This window comes from Callionymus lyra, chromosome 11 (genome assembly GCF_982586985.1).
Source record: "Callionymus lyra chromosome 11, fCalLyr1.hap1.1, whole genome shotgun sequence".
NCBI lineage: Eukaryota > Metazoa > Chordata > Actinopteri > Syngnathiformes > Callionymidae > Callionymus > Callionymus lyra.
In genome coordinates, this window is record NC_141828.1 from 28039508 (window position 1) to 28063598 (window position 24091).

A 24091-nucleotide genomic window follows, 5' to 3' on the forward strand; every position below is an offset into this window, starting at 1 on the left:
TACTTTGTCGTAGTTATACTTACATTATTATATGAAAAAATAAAATTTAATTTATTCAAAATATAACAAATTGAACCTTTAATAAAGAAGTTGTACATGTTGTAATTCCAATTTCAACAAAAATATAAAGTTTCAAAATTTAAGTTAAATTCAATCATAAAATATTCAGATGACAGTAATATACTAATATAAAAAAAAGATTTCAGTTCTTAAATGTACCCATTTTCATTATATGTGTCTCATAATAATAGTAATAATAATAACAATCATCACAAGACATTTTTATTTTTGCAGGCTTTTCCTTGATTTTCTGGAACTCCTGTTTTGTTCTCGGTGTTATCTTGACCTTTTTAGCATATATTTTATTGAGTTTTGTTTTGATTGTTTAAGTGCATTGTCTAAAAATGTGTCTAAAAAAGCGCTCTATAAATATAAATTACTTACTTACTTACATATTATCCATATTTATTCTGATCAATAATGTTTGTGCGACTGTTAAAAATGTTTCTGTTGCAGGAGATCGTCCTCGTAAACTGTACGCAGAAAGAGCTCTCAATCTTCCTCTGGGAGCTGAACTGATCACCGGGAACATGTGGTATTGTCTTTCCTCATGACTTCCTGTTTATGAAAACTGTTTGACATCTTGTTCCTTCAGTGATTTGTTGTCAACGTCGTCCAACTCGGAATGTCAGGACGGTCTGGCGGGAGCTCACTCCGACTGCCCCTTCCAACGTCGCATCATCCCCTCTCACAGGCTTGGCCCCCGTAGGACACAACCAGAGATCTTTCAGGTTCTCACCCGGCAAACGATCCACATGTTCTGTGTTTCCTTAAACATCTGAATCTTCTCCAGGAGGAGGACTCACTGGACGAGTCATCTGAGGCCTCCACTCAAGAGAAGCCCAAAAGAAAAATTTATTACAAACTCAAGTTATTCCCTGGAAAATGGATCAACCTTTTATACGACCGTCTCACACTGCTGGCCTTACTGGACCGGTGAACATGTCTCCAATGTTTCTCTGGATGGATGTGAAGATGTCTTCAACTGTCCTGATGTTGCTGTCGTTGCAGAAACCAAGATGTTCTGGAGAACCTTGTTGCCGTCTTCATGGCCTTTCTAGTGTCATTCCTGGGCTTCATTCTTCTCAACGACGGATGTTTCAAGGACTTCTGGGTGTTTCAGTTCTGCCTCGTCATTGCCAGCTGCCAGTACTCCTTACTGAAGGTTCGCCATCATAAATACCTACCTAACCTAACCTAACCTATAAATAGATAGGATTGATAGATAGGTCATGATCCTATATCTCTTCTTCTTACTTCATTTTTGTTCTTCAGAGTGTTCAACCGGACGCAGCTTCACCAACACATGTGAGTAGAACCTAAAAAATGCTTTCATCTTAATGTTCCTGTTTACACTTTTAATAACATTTTGACCAGACATTTGAAAGTGTTTCCATGTCATCAAAAAATTGATAAATCAATTAAAAAAAATTAAATGTTAAAACTTGGAATTTCATTTTTTTTAATTTTTATTGAAATGTTTGAATTTTCAAAATTGACTTATTTTATTGAATAATTTATTAATTAATTTTATAACGGTTTCTATGTTGAAATACATAATTAATCATTTAATTTAAAATTTCGAATATCTAGAAATTAATTCCTTCTTTTTTACACATAAAGTTTGATGTTCTAAAATTTCTCAATTCAACATTGATTTATAATGTGGCCCCTGAAAACAGTAACAGGAAGTATGTGGCCCCTGACAAAAGTCACTTGTATAATATGACTCTAGACAACAGTCACAAGTATCATGTGCCCCCTGACAACATTCGCATGTATAATATGGCCCCTGAAATCAGTCACATGTATCATGTGCCCCCTGACGACAGTCACATGTATAATATGGCCCTTGACAACAGTCACATGTATCATGCGCCCCCAATCAAAGGTCACATGTATAATGTCGCCTTTTAAAATTTAGAATATCTAGAAATTAATTCCTTCTTTTTTACACATAAAGTTTAATGTTCTAAAATTTCTCAATTCAACATTGAATTTGGATCAAGTAACTTTATACTGTAAATTTAACAGTCACATGTATCATGCGGCCCCTTACAACAGTGACATGTATAATGTGGGCCCTGAGAACAGTAACAGGTAGTATGTGGCCCCTGACAAAAGTCACTTGTATAATATGACCCTAGACAACAGTCACATGTATCATGTGCCCCCTGACAAATGTCACATGTATAATTTGGCCCTTGACAACATCGACATGTATCATGTGGCCCCTGAGAAACAGTCACATGTGGCCCCTGAAAACAGTAACAGGAAGTATGTGGCCCCTGGGACCAGTAACAGGTAGTTTGTGGCCCCTGACAACAGTCACATGTATAATGTGGCCCCTGAAAACAGTAACAGGAAGTATGTGGCCCCTGACAAAAGTCACTTTTATAATATGACTCTAGACAACAGTCACAAGTATCATGTGCCCCCTGACAACATTCGCATGTATAATATGGCCCCTGAAATCAGTCACATGTATCATGTTCCCCCTGGCGACAGTCACATGTATAATATGGCCCTTGACAACAGTCACATGTATCATGCGCCCCCAATCAAAGGTCACATGTATAATGTAGCCTCTGAAAACAGTCACATGTATAATTTGACCCCTGACAACAGTCACATGTGCCATGTATCTCTGGTCATGAGGCTTTTTTAAAACTTTAAAATGTTGATAAAAGTCCAAAATATCAACGTGGGATTTGAGTCTTTTTTTAGCTTTCATAGTGTTTTTTGTCACAGGGCAAAGCGCACAGACAAGTCTCGTGATTTCCTGGCGGGGAATTGTCTAGTTCTATAAATAAAGTTGGTATGATAGTGTCAACATCACCAACTAACACGTGTATAATCTGGCCCCTGACAATAATCACATGTATAAAGTGTCTCTGGTCATAATGTTTCAGTCTTTATTTTATATTTGTAATGTTTTACATTTTGTTCAGGCTATTGTTTAGTCGTATAACTCTGCTGAACAAGCATTCAGCCATACACCATAATTGAAAACCCTGAATTTTTCTAAAATAACAGTGATTCAAGAGTCACAGCTCGAAAACTAAACATTGTAGGCAAAAAGTTCAAATACTAACTAAAAAACTAAAATACTCAGGACTTGTGCCTACATCTTAAAGCTCAAATGGTGTTTCTATGTGAACGTATGCCAGAGCGGGAGATCTTTGTTTTGCGGATTTTTTTTTAGCTCGTCCCATTCATTCCTTATGGGAAATTTATCAGTTTTATCAGAATATTTATACTCTGGTAAGAAAAATAACAGCAGTGCCAGTTCGATTGAGCCCCACGTTTTGATGTATTTTTTGTTTGTTTTTGTTTATATGTGCAACGGTAAGAGGTGCAAAAAAACGGAAGGAGGATGAATAATAAGTAAAGCCTGGGGAGTAACAATAGTGGGCTGTGCTCACGCATTATTTTTGAATAGTTTAAAAATGTTAAATTATTCAATAAATGGATGACACTGATGTACTTTCTTTATATTGTACCATAGTCACATTGTCAGTTTTGATAAAGGTGTGTGCGTGTGTGTGCATGTGTTCAGGGTCATAACCAGCTGGTGGCATACAGTCGTGCTGTGTACTTCTGTATCTTCTGCACGTTGATCTGGACTCTGGAACAGCTGCTGAGGAGGAAAGATCTTCCTGTGTCCACCTTGTACGGCGTCACCATCGTTTGTCATGACGCTCTCAGCGTCTTACAGAACCTGTTGATTGGTGAGGATCATGTTAAGACTTGATCCACAAATGTCTCATGGTTTTGTCTTTTATACGCTCAGGTTTCACTCACTGCTTCCCTATCACATTCCTTGTTGGCCTTTTTCCCCAAATCAACACCTTCACCATCTATATGCTGGAGCAGATTGACACACACCTTTTTGGAGGGACAGGTAAGACTTACAAGTTACCTGGATGTAACTCCAGTTCTTTTAGGACATGCTCCAGCCTTTAACAGGATTGCTTTTTGTTTATAAGCTAAGCAAAACACTTATGGAAAGGTTAAATCCTAGCTAGGACAGAGATTTTCACTCTGTTCCCAAGAAACGAAAACCATCCCACCAAGCATCACTCTGTTGTAGATGAGGTTCTGCCAGTTATTGTCTACGAAATTGAGTGAGACACAGAACCAGCAGTCATGTCACATAAATAAAACCGCACAAATGTCGGCATAGACAACCGAATGCAGATTGACAAATATCTTCAGCTGTCACTCCTCTGAAGAAAGCGGCATTATTAGTACAATCGTCAGCCGCCATGGTGTCAGTCACAAGGTGAAGCTCACTGCTACCAGGGAAAAACCTACCCGCCACAGGCCCTCTTCCCAAGGAAGAGCGAGCCAAGCTGGGCAAGTGTCGGCTTTGAGGAGATGCTTTTGACCCAGGCAGAAGAAGCATAAGCCGTGGACATTGAATTCAGCCAGGATGGCTGTGCAAGAAATAATCGCTTGAGTAGAATAGTTTAATTGTACATCCAAGGTGACAAAAAGTGAGTGAAAAAGGGAGATGAATGGTGGGAGCAGAGGGTCATATAGAGGGGGGCGGACCCTTCCCCTCAGTTTGGCGGAGAGTACGTAAGTATGTAATATTTGTAGAGCGCTTTTCTAGACCAGGGTCACCTTTTACTAGAGCGGGTCAGAATTCTCGCTGCAGAGTTCTGTATCAACTGCAGGCGAGACAGCTCCTTCTTGTTAAGACATGAAAACAAACAATATTAATGCAATAGTCCAGACGAGAAGACACAAATGCATAGATAACAAGCTCCAGATCATGCTGTGACAATATTTTCCTATGTTTAGAGATTTTTCTCAGTTGAAGGAAACAGTTTCTAGTCAGTTTTTTGCGGTGTTGAACTAGAACAGGTCTTTGTCAAATACAACACCCAGGTTTCTCAGGCTCAGTTTTACAGACTGACCAGGAGCAATAACCAGAGTTTCAGTTTTGTCCACATTTAGCTGCAAAGTGTTTTCATTCAGCCATTGTTTGATTTCTAGCAAACAATTGACTAAGCTGTTCAGCCACTGGGGCTTAGTTGGTTCCAATGAGCAGTAGAGCTGGATGTCAGCAGTAAAAATGTGGTAAGAAACATCAGGAAATCATGATTTTTTAATAAATGATTTTACGCAGGGGAAAGGCTGAGGACAGATCCAAGAGAACCAGAACAGTGTATTGACCCGAATCAGCCGACATCATGATGTCACTGGACACTTTCAGTAAGGCTGTCTCTGTAAAGTGATGTTTGATACTGGAACAAAGACAACTGCTCAGACATCACCATCTTCAAGATATTGGACAAGAAAGGGAGCTTACAAATAGGCCTGAAATTACTGAGGTTAGTTGGGTCTAAGTCTGGCTTTTTGAGCAAAGGTTCCACAATGGCATGTTTAAATGCATTCGGAAATCCCCTGTAAAAAGGTAACCCAGTGGTCAATTACATCAAATACTTTGATAAAGAGCCTAAAAGGAAGGACATCGGATGAGCAAGAGGAGGGTTTCATCTTGCTCACCAGTGCCGAAATATCAGCCAGAGATTCATCACTGAAGGAAGTCCACGAGGAGGAGACAGGCTCAGTAGCACCAGGGGTTCCACACAAAGGGGGAGAGATTTTCTCTTTGATCATTTTAATTTTGTCAATGAACAATGAGAGACTGTGCCGAGGAGCTCACAGATGTTGTCACTAATATCTTCAACTCATCACTGAGACAAGCTGTTGTCCCCACAAGCCTCAAAGCCACCACCATCATCCCGGTCGTCCCCCTCCAGCTACAACGACTACCGCCCGATCGCACTCACTCCTATCCTCATAAGGTGCTTTGAGCGGCTAGTCCTGCAACACATAAAGTCTGAGCTCCCACCCACCCTGGACCCCTTCTAGTTTGCATATCAGTCTAACTGCTCGACTGATGATGCCATCTCTGCTGCCCTCCACTCGAACCTGACCCACTTGGAGATTAAAGACTCGTATGTCAGAATGATGTTCATCGACTTCATCTCAGCATTCACCATCATCCCCCAGCAGCTCATCTAAAAACTGGACCAGTTGGGACTCAACACCTCCCTGTGCAAATGTCTGTTGGACTTCTTTACGGGGACACAGACACAGACAGTGAGGGTCAGCAGTAACACCTCCAGCACCAACTGAACACACGGGCCCCCAAGGATGTGTGCTGAGCCCGCTCCTCTTCACTGTGCTGACCCATGACTGCACTCCAGCATCCAGCTCCAACCTCTTCATCAAGTTTGCGGATGACACAACTGTGGTGAGTCTCATAAACAACAGCGATGAGATGGTCTACAGGAGTGAGGTAAACAGGCTGACCACGTGGTGTAAAGACATAAATCTCCACCTGAACTAGGAGAAGACTAAGGAGGTCATTGTGGACTTCAGGAAAGTGCACACCCAGCATCTACCACTAACCATGGACGGAGCTGCAGTGGAGAGGGCTAGCAGCACCACGTTTCTGGGTGTGCACATCTCTGAAGATCTGTCCTGGAGCCACAATACTATATCACTGGCCAAAAAAGGCCAACCAGTGCCTGTATTTCCTCGTCAGACTGAGGAGAGCCAGAACCATGATGCTCACTTTCTACAGCTCAAAAGCATCCTGTTAAGCTGCATCATCATGTGGTACGGCGCTTCACCGTGTCCTGCTACAAGACACTGCAGCAAATTGTGAGAGCAGCTGAGAGGATTATTGGTCTCTCTCTCCCACCCCTCCTGGACATTTATAACACCCGCATCACCAGTAAGGCAATCAGGATCAGCCCACTTTTCGATTCCGCCGATCAAAGGCTTACCAGAAGCAGAAGTGGATAATGGCATGAGAAATGAATGAGTCCCTGAGTCTAATAGTGGTGCATCTAGGGAGGAGCATTTATGCACTCCATCTCCTTCCCTGCTCTCTGATGGTGGTGTTCAGAGGATGACTGTCATCATCCATGATGGACAGTAGTTGTTCCAGATATCGTGTCCATATATAGTGAGATATGCAAAGTCAGAGACACAACTTACATGATCATGGGCCTTGGCAAAGCAGAGATCTATCGCAGAGACATCTTTAAGTGCCAAACGCAAAGCTCTAATCTTTGTTTATTATGAATATTTAGGTAAAACTTGTATGATTTTATAATTGATCGGGTACTCTAAGATTCTAAGATGGCCTTGCCTAATGGTTGTGGTGTATAGTTACTGAAGTTTATTTCATCTATAGAGGATCGGTTAATCAGTTGGCTTACACCGATGTCTGTCCTTGCACAGAGATTAGCCGGCACAATCAAATTACTATTTCATTATTATAATTATCACTATTTATTGTATTATTTATTATTGCCTTACTCTTCATCTAAAGTATTTGTATACTTAATATTTTATTGTGATATCCTTATTGATGCCCTTTTTTCCATACATCAATCATGTGAAACCAAATCTTACATTGCATTTCTTTCAGCTGCCACAAGTATCCTTTCAGCCGTGTACAGTATCCTTCGCAGCCTGGTCGCTCTGTCTCTCCTGTACGGCTTCTGTTTCGGAGCTCTGAAGGTAAAATATGAATCTTCTCCTCGTTGAGTCAATGTTGGAACATCTCAGATTCAGTTATACATCACAGTATATACTTGTATTGTGGGTAGGAACCCTGGGACGAGCAGCACACGCCGGCCTTGTTTTCTGGTTTCTGTGGCCTCCTGGTGGTCTTCTCCTACCACCTGAGTCGACAGAGCAGCGACCCCTCTGTGCTGATGTAGGTACTGCTCAGGAACAATTCATTCAAATATGTATTAAATGACTGCAACATTCAAGGAAACGTTTTGAGAGATTCTTAAAGGGCAACTTATGTGAAAACCCCGGACTCACTCGCATGTTTCAAATGTTGAAGTCTTTTCCAAGAAGTAAGTCCCTAATCATGATGGTTCTCCATTTTAAAGTTATTACTTTATAATTTTCTTCCCTGCGTGGAGTCTCGCAGAACGAGAAGTTACAAGAGCTCCTCCTGTAGCAGCGAACATCCTCCTTCTTTCTTTATACACGTCTGTATATAGACAGAGGCAGAGACTTCTTGGATGATGACGCTACGCTGAGAAGGCTTGACGTTTGACCAATAACAGCAGAGTGGGCGTGGTTATGGGCCATGAGACTTGAGCTTGACAAAAACTGAGCGTTTCCAGCGGGCAGGGCTTAAGCGCATTTTCTATGTAAATACTGTATCTTTATTAAATGATAGTTTTGTCCAAGATCAATTCGAGACACACTTAAATCAACACATTATTGTTAGTTTACAAATATTTTCAAATTAAAAATAATTATTATTCATAATTATTTCTAATTTTGTTGAATAATAATTTTGTTGTAATTTCATTTTCTAGATTTAGGGTTCACTACAATAAAAGCAGCTCCTAAAATCTGATCTTATAAAACTGAGATATTCACAAATATGCTGTCATTGCTTTATTTTTACTCATTTGTTGACCTTTTTGTTGATGTAGTTGAGAAAAAACTACCAAACAAAAATAACCATTTATTATCCATCCAGATCTCTGATCAGGTCAAAGTCCATGCCTGTGTTGGAAGATGGTGATGAAGAGGAGGAAGAAGAATCTGATATTAAAGATCCGCTGCCCAAGAAACTGCAGAACTCTATGGTGACTATGAAGATCCAAAAATGTTTTTTTGAAGATTATTTATTTTCCAATTTTATTTTAAAGAATATTTGAAAAAAAACATTATCATAAAAAGTTTTTTTTACAGCGACAATGTGAGAAAGTTGATTTCAAGTGATGCTTTCAAGGGCACCATGTTGTAGCCTAAACAGAACTTAAAAAAATTAAATAGAAATAAAAACAGTGATAAAAGCAATGATTGGAAAAAATAATATTTGAAGCATGTTTGGGATTAAATAATTAAGACAATTATTAAAATGTCCCAAACACAAAAAAGATTCACGTCAATTGAAGAAAGCAGTTTCAACAAAATAAAGTCTTCAAATGCATGTTTTCATTAAAACAACAAAAAATCAAATCTACCTTCATTGCAGGCCACATAAAATGAATTGGTGAGCTGGATTTGGCCCATGGGCAATGAGTTTCACACATGTAAAATAGTGTCAAGGACTTTGAGTTCTGAAAAATCATAGATATTAATATTTAATGCAGAAAGAAGATTTAAACGATTTTCACGCATTTCCTCCCACAGAAGGAGATCCTTCATTCAGATGTCATCGTGTGCTCAGTCGCTTACATATTGACCTTTGCCGTCACATCCAGCACCGTCTTCCTGTCCCTGAAGGTGAAAGTCTTGTTGATTATTATTCTTATTTTTTAGTAACATTAATTACCTTGTTTCAGCCTTTTGTGACCATTGTCTTGTATGCACTGGCGGGGACGGTCGGGTTGGTCACCCACTACCTAATCCCTCAAATGAGAAAGCATCACCCCTGGCTGTGGATCTCTCACCCAGTTCTCAAGACCAAAGAGTACTACCAGTTTGAACCCAGAGGTCAGTGGACAAATTTTGATCCTGTAGTGGTTGATACCTATCACGATACAACGATACAATCCATAGTAATTTATTTTTCATACTCTTTGAAAAAGAATATATTTGTAGTATTGTCGAGTACTTGACCTGGTGTTGCAGGATTTATAGACCACATGATTCTTCAAAAAGTCTTAACTGTTTTTATTTGTTTGGAAACCAAACTATGTCCAAACATCATTTCCGCTTGCATTGTGCTAGAAAAGTGGGCTCCTGCTATTATTGCAATTTCTAATATTAACAACTACTGATATTATGCTCATATCACTGAAGATATGAGTCATTTTCAACATATTTTTAACATCAGAGAGTTGATGGAGGACTTTGACACTCGTGACAGTTACCAACGTCCCGCGAGTCTGTTTCCTCCTCAGTTTCTAATCGGTCGTCAGATCTCTTCATTCCCTCTTTTTAATTTGGCTTTTATAACAGAGTTGAACGCGAGTGAATGCTGTAACCCACGTGACCGCTGCTGTTCTCTTCAAAGGATCCTGCTCTGCGCTGACTCGGCTGTGACGTCATAAGGGCTGAGCGTGGGTCTTCTGAATGCTCCCTCCATTACAAATAAATCCAGATAATCCAAATAAAAAGATTTTTAGTTTTTACTCTTGGCCTGGAAATTTCTAATGTATCTGTACATGATGTCCATCTTAGTGATCATTCTCTTGTCTTGTTTAACCTGGACTTCATCCCTGAACCTAAGCCCTTAAAGGTTAGTTCTCAGAGGCGTATCATCCCAGCCGATACTGCAGACAGTTTTTCTGCTATGTTTGACCCTCTCCTGCCTTCAATAACTGCCTTAACGTGGACAGTTTGATTCACTTTTTCACTAATAATTGTGTTGAAATACTGGATCAAGTGGCACCTGTTAAATCGAACTTGAAAATTCAGAAAAAACAGTTCCCTTGGAAATATGAAGATCTCCTGAGTCTGAAGAGACTTTGTCAAAAGACTGAGCGTCTCTGGAAGTCCACTAAACTTGAGGTGCACAGACTTCACTTTAGGGATCTGATGTCTTTATACAGATGGTGGAAACTGCCAGATCTGATTACATCAGGAAACTGGTAGCAGCAAACCCCAAAGTGTTGTTTGACACGATAAATTCTCTTGTGTCTCCTGCTCCTCAAATCATGCTCGTCTTCTGTGAAGCTGTCAGCAATGCATTGTTGAATTTTTTTATTGACAAAATTAAATACATCAAAGAGAAAATCTCTCCCCTTTTGTGTGGAACCCCTGCTGTCACTGAGCCTGTCTCCTCCTAGTGGTCTTCCTTCAGTGCTGTATCTCTGACTGATATTTCGGCACTGGTGAGCAAGATGAAACCCTCCTCTTGCTCGTCCGACGTCCTTCCTTGTAGGCTCTTTATCATAGTATTTGATGTAATCTACAGGAGTCCTCTCTATCCTCAAGTCCACAGTCATCACTGGATCTCATAGGATATCATTCTTCCTTTAGCCGCTGAGGACTTAATGACTGCTCCCATCTAGAGACCGGAAGGTTAATTGCAACACAGAAATTAAAATGAAACAAAAATGTATTATTTTATTTTATTAACACTATGACGTATAATATATGATTTGAAAGCAAAAAAAGGATACAGTGCTGTTGAATATTTATACGGTATCGTAATTAAAATTATATTCAAGGGCATCGATATTTTCCTTCAATCCCAATGTTGGATGAGTGTCTGACCTGTGTTGGTTCTCTTGTCCAACAGAGGACGCAGCGCTGATGTGGTTTGAGCGACTCTACGTGGGACTTCTGTACTTCGAGAAGTATGTGGTGTATCCAGCCATCGTTCTGAGTGCGCTAACCAACGACGGCTTCGCTCTCAGCCACCGCAAGAAGCTTGGCATCCAGTGAGTTTAAAAATAATAATAAATACATTCAAACAATTGATCTTGTATGAAGGTGCAACACAGTCACTTCAATGACGCCACAACTGGCCTTGAATGTTGCATTATTAGGCCACCGGCATCCCATACCTCTCACTCTCTTGGTGCATCTTAACCGTTTGTTTTTCTTTTGTTATTTGGCTGTGATTTTGAGGAATCTATGTCGAATTTGTCAACCCTTATCCCTCATCCTACAGGTAACGTCACACATGCCATTAAAAATGAGTTTAGGGTGTAAAAACAGCCCTGACAATTTCCCGATCCAGTTCTATGTTAAACTATTTATTGAAATTAATTTAATTATATTGCCACATAAATGCTGCGCTTGACACAACACATCACCTTCTCCTTCAAAATATAATGAACTTTTATTTTTAAGTAATTATGATAACAATTTTAGTTAAAAGCAGTCACAATGGAGAACATGCATTTAATCTGTATTGGAGTTTTATTTATTTATTTTATACACCTCAGATGTAGATTCAGATAAAATGTTACTGAATATACAGACCCAGGGGCAAGCAAAACCCACAATAAAAACTTCAGTTGTAAAAAAAACAATTATTTATTCTAAACAACACAAAATCAACAATGAGCAAGAGGGGACCCTAAGAAAGCTAATAACTACAACTAAAAAAATAAAACTAAGCTAATGCAGAAAATAAAACAAAAACCTCATAAAAGAACTGAAGAAGTATAAAAGTATAAAACTAGAACAAAGCAATACAACTAAAACTAGGACTGAGGTGACTAGAGCTGGAAGCGGACGGCAGATGCAGGCACCAGACATGGAGGAGAACAGGAGGACGAGGAGGTATGGCGAAGGATACAGCAAACAGGATCACAGAGTCTTGGAGCAAGAAGCAGGGAGTTTTCTAGCAAGAGCGAGAAGTGAGGTCTGTATTACGGACTGGCAAGGAGTAATGGCTCAGTCTTCTTTTGAAGCAGAATTGCTGATTGCTGCCGTCACCAAGCCTCCAGTGCAGAGTAATTTCAGGCCTATTTCTAAGCTCCCATTCTTGTCCAAGATTTTAGAGAAGGTGGTGTCTGAGCAGTTGTCTTTGTTCCTGTATCAGATCGACATCCATTAGAAGTTTTAGTCTGGCTTCCGCAAACATCACTCTACAGAGACAGCCTTACTGAAAGTCTCCAGTGACATCATGATGTCAGCTGATTCGGGTAAATACACTGTTCTGGTTCTCTTGGATCTGTCCTCAGCCTTTGACACAGTTGATCACCAGATCCTGCCGAGAAAACTGAGGGATTAAGTGGGACTATCTGGGTCTGTGTTACAGTGGTTCTTGTCATACTTTTCTGGGCAAAGTTTCAGTGTATCTGCCAATCAAATGGGGTCTGAATCAGCGGATCCCTCAAGGTTCTGTTCTGGGTCCTTTATTGTTTTTGCTGTACTCAATTCCCCTGGGTAAAATCATTCAGAGATTTCCTGATGTTTCTTACCACATTTTTGCTGATGACATCCAGCTCTACTGCTCATTTGATCCAACTGAGCCCCAGAGGTTGAGCAGCTTAGTCAATTGTTTGGTAGAAATCAAACAATGGCTGAGTGAAAACACTTAGTAGCGTGTATGTGGACAAAACTGAAACTCTTGTGATTGCTCCTGATCATAAGGTTCCAGGGTCGAGTAAATACTAAGGTGACTTGGGTCAGTCTGTCAAACTGAGCCTGAGAAACATGGGTGTTGTAATTGACAAAGACATGTCTCTAGTACAACGCTGCAGAAAACTGACCAGAAACTGTTTCCATCAACTGAGGAAAATCTTTAAACTTAGGAAAATGTTGCCACAACATGATCTGGAGCTTGTAATCCATGCATTTGTGTCTTCTCGTCTGGACTATTGCAACAGTTTGTTTTCATGTCTTTACAAGATGTCTCTTGCCTGAGAATTCTGACCTGCTTTAGTAGAAGAACTCACATTTCTGATCCTTAAATCTTTTAACTGGCTTCCAATTTCTTTCTGGATCAACTTTAAAATTCTGGTTCTTACTTTCATATTTATTCATTCAGCCTTACACCCCATCTCGGGTCAATGGATCAGAATCTGCTGATGGTTCCTCGCACACGGTTCATCATCCTTCAAATCCTTCCAGGCTGTTGCTCCTAAGCTTTGGAACGATCTTCCTCTCTCTCCGCGCTTGATGGAGTCTACTGACTCCTTCACGAAACATCTCAAGACATTTTTATTTGTGCAGGCTTTTCTTTGATTTTCTGGAACTCCTGTGTTGTTCTCGGTGTTGTCTTGACCTTTCAAGCATATATTTTATTGAGTATTGTTTAAGTGCTTTGTGACACTGGTCTGGAAAAGCGCTCTATAAATATAAATTACTTACTTACTTATATAACTACATAATTGTAACAGTAAACCACAAGGCACACTTATGTAATTGAAGACTTGCAGTCGTAGAATGAATAAAAAAAATAAAAAATAAATAAAGACTATAATTCAACTTAACAAATGCTTGAATGTTTTGTTCTCAATCACAGTGACAAAAAAAGTTGTGGGCATGAGTATTTCACCTCTTCTCTCACCACTAGTAACTTTCATGAAGTGAAGCCGTAACTCTATGTGCGTAACTCTGGATGGCTCAGTCAGTACTGTAGAGTTCGGGCATAACACTAAAAATACACGGTTCGCTAACAGATTTGCCATTGTTATTTTTATCTGGCATCTCAAGTACTAAGGGTACGGTCACATAGTTGTCCATGGCAAAGTTCATATGCATCAATCACCATTGTTTTATATGGATTTTTATCAGCTTCTGATCTGTGGCTGATCACTTCAAGTCTGCTCTGTGAGAGTCACATACTTTCTTGTGAAACAACATCACGTTCGTTATATCAAACTGAAGCTGCAGGTTCAAATAAAAGAGCAGCAAAAGCCAGTTTCCCTCATGTCATGACGTAATAGAAGATATCTCCTTGAGAATCACACTTGCATAAATACCCCATCACATGATGACTTTTTCTAAACAAAACACTCTTATTCTTTAAATGAAACACAGCCACAAATTCTAACAAAGCTCAGGGATGATTAGATAATCTTCATCCTATAAATTCTAAATGCTTAAATCTTAAGATGTTTCTAACAAACCCCATGATCATCTCTGTAGATATAGTATTTTTCTTAATATACCTGTCTGTAGAATATAAAATTTTACACTGGAGCATGTCTACAATAGATTTATCACAGTGTTATTGATTTTAGTAATGTTAAAATAAATTAATATAAATTGTTAATTTCTCTCTATGGATTAGAGTCATAACACCACTTGCCTATTAATTAAAAGGTGCTGACAGTACCCTGCCCTGCCACCTCCTCGTGATCTTTATATCATCATCTTTTGTGAGAAGGGTTTCTTGTAAAAAATATTATTTGAGAGTTCAGATTTTTTAGGCACCTGTTTGATTTTCTTAATTTTTTGAAGATAGAGGTTTGGCTCCCACACATGTTTGACTGAGAAGTGAGCTGCAGCCGGCCTTCCATGTTACTGTCACAGAAGTTCAGGCACCATGGCAGAGGGAATCAACAGCTGAACCCCCATCTCGCCCGTAGAAGAAGACCGTGGAGACCTGCATAACAAACCATCAATCACAGACAAGCGATTAAACTCAGTCCACAAAATTTTAACCCAGAGCTGTGTCTCAAATCACATACGTGCGTACTTAAGCTTAGTATTTTAGTGCATAAGTGCGTCTCAATTCTTGGTATGCGAAATGTGGCGCGCCATGAAAACTAAATTGGCGTACTAAAATGCCAACATAACGGAGTATGGATCGATGGACGCTTTCTAGCCTAAATGTTGCAGGAGCATTCGTCAGACCCAAAGGCACGGCTCGCCATTGATACAGACCCCCGCCGTTGTTAAAGGCAGTTTTCTCTCTATCCTTCTCAGCCATCTCCACCTGCCAGTAACCATTGGACAAATCCAATGTACTACACCAAGCGGAGCCTGCCAGACTGTCCAAACTATCATTAACACGTGTAAGGGGATGCAAGTCTTTCACAGTGAGTTCGAACAGCGATAGTCAATGCAACATCTCCATTTCCCACCTTTCTCTTAACAAGAACCACTGGGGAAGCCCAGGGACTACAACTCTCTTCCATCAGTCCAGCCTCCAATAAGCTTGTTACCTGATGCTCAATCTCTACCCTTTTCTCTTGGGTTGCACAGTAAGCACCTTGTTTGATTGGTGGATGTTCACCTGTCCTAATGTGATGTTTAACAAGTGTACAAAAGCCTGAACACAGAATAACTGCTCTATTACATTGGTGGCAGCTGTGGTCATGCTTTCAGTAGGAACAAGTGCTCGTTTCAAATGTTTTATACGTGTTCGTAGTTTAGCTTCCCGTGCTAAGCACACAGCAGGATAAGAGGAGAATGGAGACTTCAGTGGACTGTGAAGTCTGCAGAGCGGATCATTGGTGCCCCCTGCCCTCCATCCAGGAACTGTACGAGTCCAGGGCTAGAAAGAGTGCAGGGAACATAATGAAATACTCAATTTACCCCGGATAATCCCTCTTCTGCCCCCTCCCCTCATGCAGGTGCTACAGACCCCTGAGACCCGCCACAAGAACACTTTCTTCCCCTCCGCCATCCCACTCTTGAGCAGTTAATTCACACCATGCCTTTTATTTATACTCCATTTATTGCACAGTTTGAAGTTTTTTGCACTGTGTTTACTATCTTTTTTATTATTGTATATATTTATATATAATTTTTATTAAACTAATTCCGGAATGTCCCCAGCCACAAAAAAACCCTGTATGTATACATTCCATGTATGTGTGGTGAATAAAGCTTCTTTTGAATCTTGAAACTTGAAGCTCAGAAGATAAGACCATGTTGGGACTGTCGGGACTGACCCTGTCAGCGGCCGGTGTTTTCTGACGTAGTCTGGCCCCGTCCCTCGGAAAAAATGCCTCGAGACTGTCGGCAAAAGTGTACGTTCTGCGCATGTGCGACAGTGGGTAACGCTGCCCTGTGTTCAATTCAATTCAATTCAATTTTATTTAAAGTGTCTTATCATAAAAAGTTTTCTCACTTTACAGTTGAAGTAAGACTAAAGTGGAGAAAGGAAAAACAGATACCGGCAATTCAACAATGAGCAATAAGCAAAACAGTGTGCAGTGAGCTGTGGTGAGAAAAAACTTCCTTTTAGAAGACAGAAACCTCGAGTGGAACCTGAGAAATTGTTGATGGCCTCCTGCTCAGCAGCAGCTCTGGAGGTGCAGCCCTGGACCTCCGGAAGAGAAATAAAAAGTGTGGGTTTAAACTGCACAGGTGATGAATGTAATGCAGAAAAAAGGATATACAGAGCTCGGTGTCTAAAACTCCTCCAGCATTCTAAGCCTATAGCAGCTAGGATGAACAGAAAGGCTAATTATAGGCTTTATCGAAAAGTAAGGTTTTAAGATTGTTTTTAAACATAGAGAGGGTGTCTGCCCTCCTGATGGAAGCCGGTAGTTGGTTCCACAGCAGAGTTTCTTGATTTATTTCATCTGGCTTCATTGACAAGTACAGTTGGGTGTCATCAGCATAACAGTGAAAGTTTATAGAGTGACTTCTGATCAAGTCCTCTAGTGGGAGCATATAGATTGTGAATAGGATTGGACCAAGAACAGAACCTTGTGGGACACCATAGCTGACCTTAGTGTTTGTCGATGAGAGGTGGTTGACATGTACATAGTGCGTTCTATCTGCCAGGTAAGATTTAAACCAGTTTAGAGCAGTTCCACATATGCCTTATGGTTTTCTAGCCTCTGTAGAAGGATTTGGTGGTCAACAGTGTCAAATGCAGCACTGAGAGGTGGTCTCTGTGCTTTGGTGTTCCCTAAAACCAGACTGAAACACCTCAAATTGATCATTGTCATGGAGATAATCTCAGAGCTGACTTGTTACCACTTTCTCCAGAATTTGTGAAATGAAGACAAGATCAGAGATAGGCCTATAGTTAGTGAGAACCTCTGGATCAAGAGTGGGTTTTTTAAGCAGAGGTTTGATTACTGCAACTTTAAGAATCTGAGGCACATAGCCTGATGTCATTCACAAGTGAATAATGTCAAGTATGAAAGTGCTAAGTAAGGGGAACACTTCTTTAAGTAGCCATGTGGGAATAGGATCCAGAAAACATGTTGTGGACTTTGAGGAGGAAACAGGGGAGAGTTGTCGAGGACAAAAAGGATTCAAAATATATATCAGTTATAGTGGCTGTGTCCGGTGAAGCTGCCCCGGTGTATTAGAAGAATATAGGTTGTCTTGGATCTTTCCTCTAACAGTTACAATTTTTTCATTAAAAAAGTTCATGAAATCACTGCTACTGAGATGTGGAGGGATGGACTGCTCAATGGACTGATGGCGCTTTGTCAACATGGCTACAGTGCTGAATAAAATCTTGGGGTTATTCTTATTAGCTTCTATAAGTGATGAGTAATAGCTGGCTTTGGCTTTCCGAAGAGATGCCTTGTATATTTTTAACTTATCTTGCCAGTCCAGGTAGAATTATTTTTATTTTTTTATTTTTATTATTATTTTTGATCTTCTGTCAATATTTGGTGTTTATTACAATCTTCAAAAAGTAGACGTTTTTGAAGATTTAAGTGTGTCCTGTTATGCAACTTAACTGTCTTTCCAAATCAGAAAAAACTATACATTATTTTCAAAACTGCATTGCAATGAGTTGATACGTACATTACCTTATCATTAGAGACTGACACTAAGGACAGACAAGCATTCACAGAATTTCTTTGTTTTGAAAGTTTGCCATCAACAACCGGTGATTCTACTGAGAGAGCAGCTTGTTGGTCTTCACAGGGACATGGCTGACTCAGCTGACTCAGCTGACATGGTTGACTATCAGCCAGCGGCCATATCTACCACACAAGTTCAGTCACGTAATCACGCTGTGTGTTTACAGTCCACCGAGTGCCGTGGCTCCCTCTGCTTGTGAGAAGATCCACAAAGTGACAGCTACAATTCAGAATCAGCACCCTGACACTTTTATCATCATTCTGGAGATTTTATTACGCCAATAATAATGGCTGGACTCTCTACACTGCCTACTTTCCACAAGGTGGTGGATTGTCCCTTCAGGAACAACAGAACTATTGACCTTTTTTATACCAACTTGAAGGATGCGTACCGAGCCAAACCTCTATCTTCACTTGGAAAGTCCGATCATAACCTGGTCCATCTACAGTCACAGAATATCCTCTGGGGCAGAGATGGACTGTGACCACTAGGACAATCAGGAAGTGGACACCAGCTGTGGAGGAAAGCATCAGAGACTGCTTTGACACCACAGACTGGGATGTGATGCTGAAGTCTCATGGTGAGGACATCGAGACACACTGCATTGAAATTCCATCTTAGACGTTGCCACCTCTGCTAAGACTGTCCGCTGTTACCCTAATAATATACCGTGGGTAACAAGGGGGGTCAAGGGGGTAAAGCGATGCTTGAGGGAGGCAAAGGACACCTATAGGAGGAGGTTGGAGGAAAAGCTGAATGGTGAACAAATAAGAGAGGCCTGGGATGGTGTTAAAACCATCACTGGACACAAGACCAAGTCCTCTCTGACTGCAGTGGACACGGCGGAGGAGGCAAATGGTTTCAACAACTTTTTCAACAGGTTTCAGCAGGCCACCTAACCCTTCCCCTTAACCTGCCCCACCTTCCTTTGCCCCCCTCAGCTCCACACAACCACTTCCCAGCATTAACTCATTCCAGGTCCACAATGTACTTCGGAAGATTCATCCAGGGAAGGCTGCTGGTCCTGACAAGGTGTCTGCTCGCCCACTAAAGACATGCACTGCTGAACTAGCTGAGCCGCTCCAGCATGTCTTCAATCTCAGTTTACAGCTGGGGAAAGTACCAACCCTCTGGAAGACATCCTGTATCATTTCAGTCCCGAAAAAGAGACGACCCAGTGAGCCTACCATGCCTTGGTTTGTGTAGAAGATGCCGTCCTTCACCTCCTGCATCGGACCTACTCCCACTTTGATAAAGGAAGCAGCTCAATGAGGATCCTGTTCCTGGTTTTCTCAAGTGCCTTTATCACTATCTAGCCCACTTGGCTGCATGGCAAACTGACACAGATGCATGTGGACCCTTGCCTGGTCTCCTGGATCTCAGACTATCTCACTGATTGACCCGGTACGTCAGGCTGAAGGACATCACGTCTGACTCTTTGGTGTGCAGTAAAGGAGCATCTCAGGGGACAGTACTGGCCCCTTTTCTCTTCACCATCCTTTACTCGAGTCTTGTCCAGAAGAATGCTGACATAACTGCCATTGTTGGATCCATCAGGGACAACAGTGAAGACGAGTACAGGAGTCTGTTATGTGACTTTGTGGACTGGAGTGAGAGGAACCACTTGCAGCTGAACACCTCAAAGACCAAAGAGCTGGTCTTGGACTTTGGTAGGTCCAGGACAAAGCCACATGTGGTGGCCAGTGTACCATTTTATGCTGTGGTGTGTTGGGGATGTGGCTGTGTCCAAGAGGAGTATCAACAGGTTGGACAGGTTGATCAGGAGGGCTGACTCCTTGTTTGGCATGAAGCTGGATTTGGTGACATTTGTAGAGAGGAGATCTCTGGAGAACTTACTGTCCATCATGGACAGTCATCCTCTGAACACTGTCATCAGTGAAGAGAGAAGCAGATGGAGTGTACAAATGCTCCTCCCCAGATGCAAAACTAAAAGAATCAGGATTCATTCATTCCTCGTGCTATTAGTTTGTATAATTCTGAGTTGGGGGGCAGGAGTGAAAAGATTTATGACTGAAAACAGTAAAATATGCAAATGATTACCCATTTAGTTTAGTTTCAAAATTTTAATGAAAAATATGTGCCTGGACCAGCAATTATGAGGTAAATGCCTGCATCAAATCCCATCATTTTAAATTAAATTACAGGCGAAAATTGTGAACGACCTCTGGCAACTAGGATACGCCAGTGATCAGTGAAATGTTTACTAGTATTGGAGGGAAAGATGCCTCAGATCCCTGAGGGGGCGTGGTGGCACCTTTGAATCTTCTGGTAATCTTCCAGTTTTTCTCATAGCTTTACTGGCACTTCCGGTGGCATGTTTCCGCCCATTCCATAGAAACCTGGTAGTTGCCAGTGCCAGTAAATAGGCTCGTCCCTGCTGCAAAATCATGCAGATGGACTCTGATGGTTACTTTATGTCATTTTGGATCATGTTATGCTTGGGAGGATTGGAGCATGTGTTTATCAGTTGACTACTGAAGCCTGAGGACTTCTAGATAAGCAGTACGAGTCTGGCTCTCTAGGTGTTCACTCTATATAGACCAAATTTCTCACACAGCGGTAATATGACCACCCATGACTCCATCTCCATTATCCGATCACTTCTAGAAAAAACATGTGTATGGATGGAACATGTAGAAGCTCCAAAAGTATCAGCTCTATCAGCTTCAAACAATAATGGCTTATATATCAAGCGTCAGCGTCCATGGTACCACGGAGCACAAGAAGTTTATAGCAACAACAAATAACCACGGTTCAGCTCAAAATGGAGTCTAGTATAACATATTCAAATTTCAGCTCTGATGTCCGAGTAGAAAAAATGACCCAAGTCCATTTCTGGAAGATAAAGTCTAGTTATTATTTTACACTTAGAGCCCAACATGACAGAAATAATGACAACCTCTCACTCAGATGCACAAATACACCCTTTGATTTAATTCATGAACATTTAAATTGTTTTAATGAACTTTTACAGAAAATATTAGCATTTTTTTTCAATAGCTTCCGGATGTTTTGAAAAATTCTCTCAAAACCACTTTTGGATCATTTGACACAGACTTTTTGTCTTAATTCTTTTTACATCTAAATTCATTTTAAAATATTTTTACATGTAAAGTTTCTTCAAGATTATAATTAGTTGCAGATTGCTAAGAAAATGTTCCCCTGGAATCAGCGGTAATAATGTATCAAAGAATAACAGAATCTCTATTACAACATTCAAAACTTCGGACAGTACAATGAGTCACATAAAATGAAGTACCCTTCTCATTGAACTGCTTGGGAGGTCATCTCCCCTCCCAGATCGGCCACACCCATTCTCATCATCTTCACCTGGATGAGGAGACGAAGCCTGTTGAGGAACTTAACTTATCCCATTAATTTCCAAAATAATTGGTGAGAACAGGCCGCTGATGTGCTGCCCAACGGGTCACTAAAATGCACCAAGAGAGAGAGGTGCTGGTGGCCAATATAAAAATGTAAATGTTGATATATTACAAGATGGGAGCAAGACTGTGTTGCGTTGATCAGTGACAGAATATTGATTTTTTTCAATCAAAAAAATTGAATACATTTTTTAATTTTTTATTTTAATAATAATAATATGTTTTTTCTATTTTAATGTTTTCAAAATTAATACATTACAAGGTGCAGACGAGTCTGTGAAGACGTCCATCCTATTGGCTAAAAGTCTAATTAAGTAGCTCATTACTCTGTTGGTATTGTCAGGTGATTCTATTATACCAACATGTACATATTGATTTCAAATTATTAAGAATTAAAAAAATATATATATATATAACATTTGAAATGTTAAATTTAACAAATCAATATTTTAGTATCAGTTTTATTTACTTCTGAAATCTTAACCGAACATTCGTCCTCCAGCTGTGACGTCCTGCTCACGACAGTTGCCGGTTTGAAACTCCTGCGCTCCTCCTTCTGTGACCCGAGCTTCCAGTTCCTCACGCTGCTCTTCACCCTGGTCTTCTTCCACTACGACTGTCCAAGCGCCTCCGAGAGCTTCCTGCTGGACTTCTTCATCATGTCCATCCTCTTCCACAAGGTCAGGAAATATACTTTTTATTCAAGGAAATCCAATTGAATCGTTGTCACGTGAGATTCTTAGGTTCAATGCCTTCTGTGAATCTAATCCAGATTTTTGAGATTGTGCTTGATGGATATTTTAAAATGTTACAATGTCATCTTGTTGCACTTTTAAAGGATATTATAGTTTGTTTTTTTCTTCAATGACTGCAGTTTAAAGTCTTTTTTCATCAGAATATTGATTTACTATAACATTTCAAATGTTTGAAATTAAAATGCTTTTTTGAAATGTTGTTTTTTCAAGCATTTAATTATTTTTTCAATAATACATTCAATCATTTCTTTATTTAAATGTTAAATATGTAAACATTTATAGAATTCAAACATTTGACACATCGAGTTTGATATAATAATGCCAATCATTGAGAAAACAATTTCTTATTTTGTAGTCTGGATTTGTCTCTTGTCACTTTTATCCCAACATTTTTATATTGAATGTAAAAGATGTAACAAAGTAAAAAAAATTTTTTTATGAGGATATTTAACTTTATCAGTAAAAATCCTTAATTTTGACGATATTATATTTCTTAATTTAATAATAAAACACAAATATATATTTTGCTTAGATAAAAAAATAATTTCAATGAAAGATTTTTTTTTTTAATTAAATATTTCAACGTTATCAATATTCAATACTCACTATTAATTCTTACCACTTAATATCATTAAAATACTACTAATGATATTTATTAATACAAATAATAATAACAATAATAACAATAATTGTTCCAAAAATAATATGTTAATTAATCTAGGTTTTGAATATAAAACTAATCATTTGAATGTTACATACATTTTTTTTATTTGTGAGCAAAGTTGGGTGTGGGGAGCACATCTTTTTGATATCAGTTTTATTAAAATAATTAAGGTCTTTTAATTTTTTGTTTGAGGACTTTTCTTTTTTTTTTAAATCTGTCCTATTTTGAAGGGAAACACTTAAAGACTTTTTTTTTTTTTTTACATTGAACGGAAATGTATTTTAAAGGAAATACTACACAGTAAAAAAAAATGTGCGATGTCACAGCGTAACTTCATTTTTATGTTTTAGCATTTTATTTTATTTTTTGAAAAATAATTACATATATATAAAGATATATTATATATGTGTGTGTTTGTGTGAGTTCAGATGCGAGAGCTGCTGCTGAAGCTTCACTTCATCCTCGTCTACATCGCTCCCTGGCAGATCGCCTGGGGAAGCGCTTTCCATGCCTTCGCTCAGCCCTTTGCTATCCCTCGTATCCTTTGCCCGTTGTATTGTTGTTGTGTATTTTCCTGACCTGTGTGTCCACAAGGGTTGTTGTTGTGTGTTTTCCTGACCCGTGTGTGTTCAGACTCGGCCATGCTTCTGCTCCAGACTGTCCTCACCACCGTCTTCTACACTCCTCTGGCTCCTTTTCTCGGCAGTGCCATCTTCATCTCCTCGTATCCACGGCCTATCAAGTTCTGGGAGAGAAACTACAAGTAACTGAAAAACAAATCATACTTACTTTATATAAAGTGTGTATAAAATAAAAAAAATAATATACAATTAGGTATAATTTATTTTTTTAATGTGAAAACTACATTGCATTCCCTTTTTTGTTTACTTTTGCTGACCTCCAGGTACTATGATTTCCTCCCACTGTATAGAAAACATAAATTGTACTTAATGTGTGCTTACGACCTCTACAGGCTGTCACTATGGGTTACCTCTTCAGGCTCTGTC

General features: G+C 39.7%; 1 protein-coding gene across 5 annotated transcripts in view; it reads left to right on the plus strand.

Moving 5' to 3' along the window:
* Positions 1-24091, plus strand: part of pcnx2 (pecanex 2) — a 62392-nt gene that overhangs the window by 19669 nt on the left and 18632 nt on the right. For 4 of the 5 annotated variants that reach the window (XM_087802998.1, XM_087803001.1, XM_087803002.1 and 1 more), the window contains 16 exons: positions 517-595; positions 656-791; positions 854-996; positions 1072-1225; positions 1336-1368; positions 3620-3791; positions 3854-3964; positions 7520-7611; positions 7701-7810; positions 8600-8708; positions 9259-9351; positions 9411-9561; positions 11315-11456; positions 22168-22345; positions 23513-23621; positions 23718-23847. In XM_087802998.1, coding sequence (XP_087659124.1) covers positions 517-595; positions 656-791; positions 854-996; positions 1072-1225; positions 1336-1368; positions 3620-3791; positions 3854-3964; positions 7520-7611; positions 7701-7810; positions 8600-8708; positions 9259-9351; positions 9411-9561; positions 11315-11456; positions 22168-22345; positions 23513-23621; positions 23718-23847 — 1942 coding nt within the window. The remainder of the gene's footprint in view (positions 1-516; positions 596-655; positions 792-853; positions 997-1071; positions 1226-1335; positions 1369-3619; positions 3792-3853; positions 3965-7519; positions 7612-7700; positions 7811-8599; positions 8709-9258; positions 9352-9410; positions 9562-11314; positions 11457-22167; positions 22346-23512; positions 23622-23717; positions 23848-24091) is intronic. The other variant, XM_087803000.1, reaches the window with a different exon arrangement.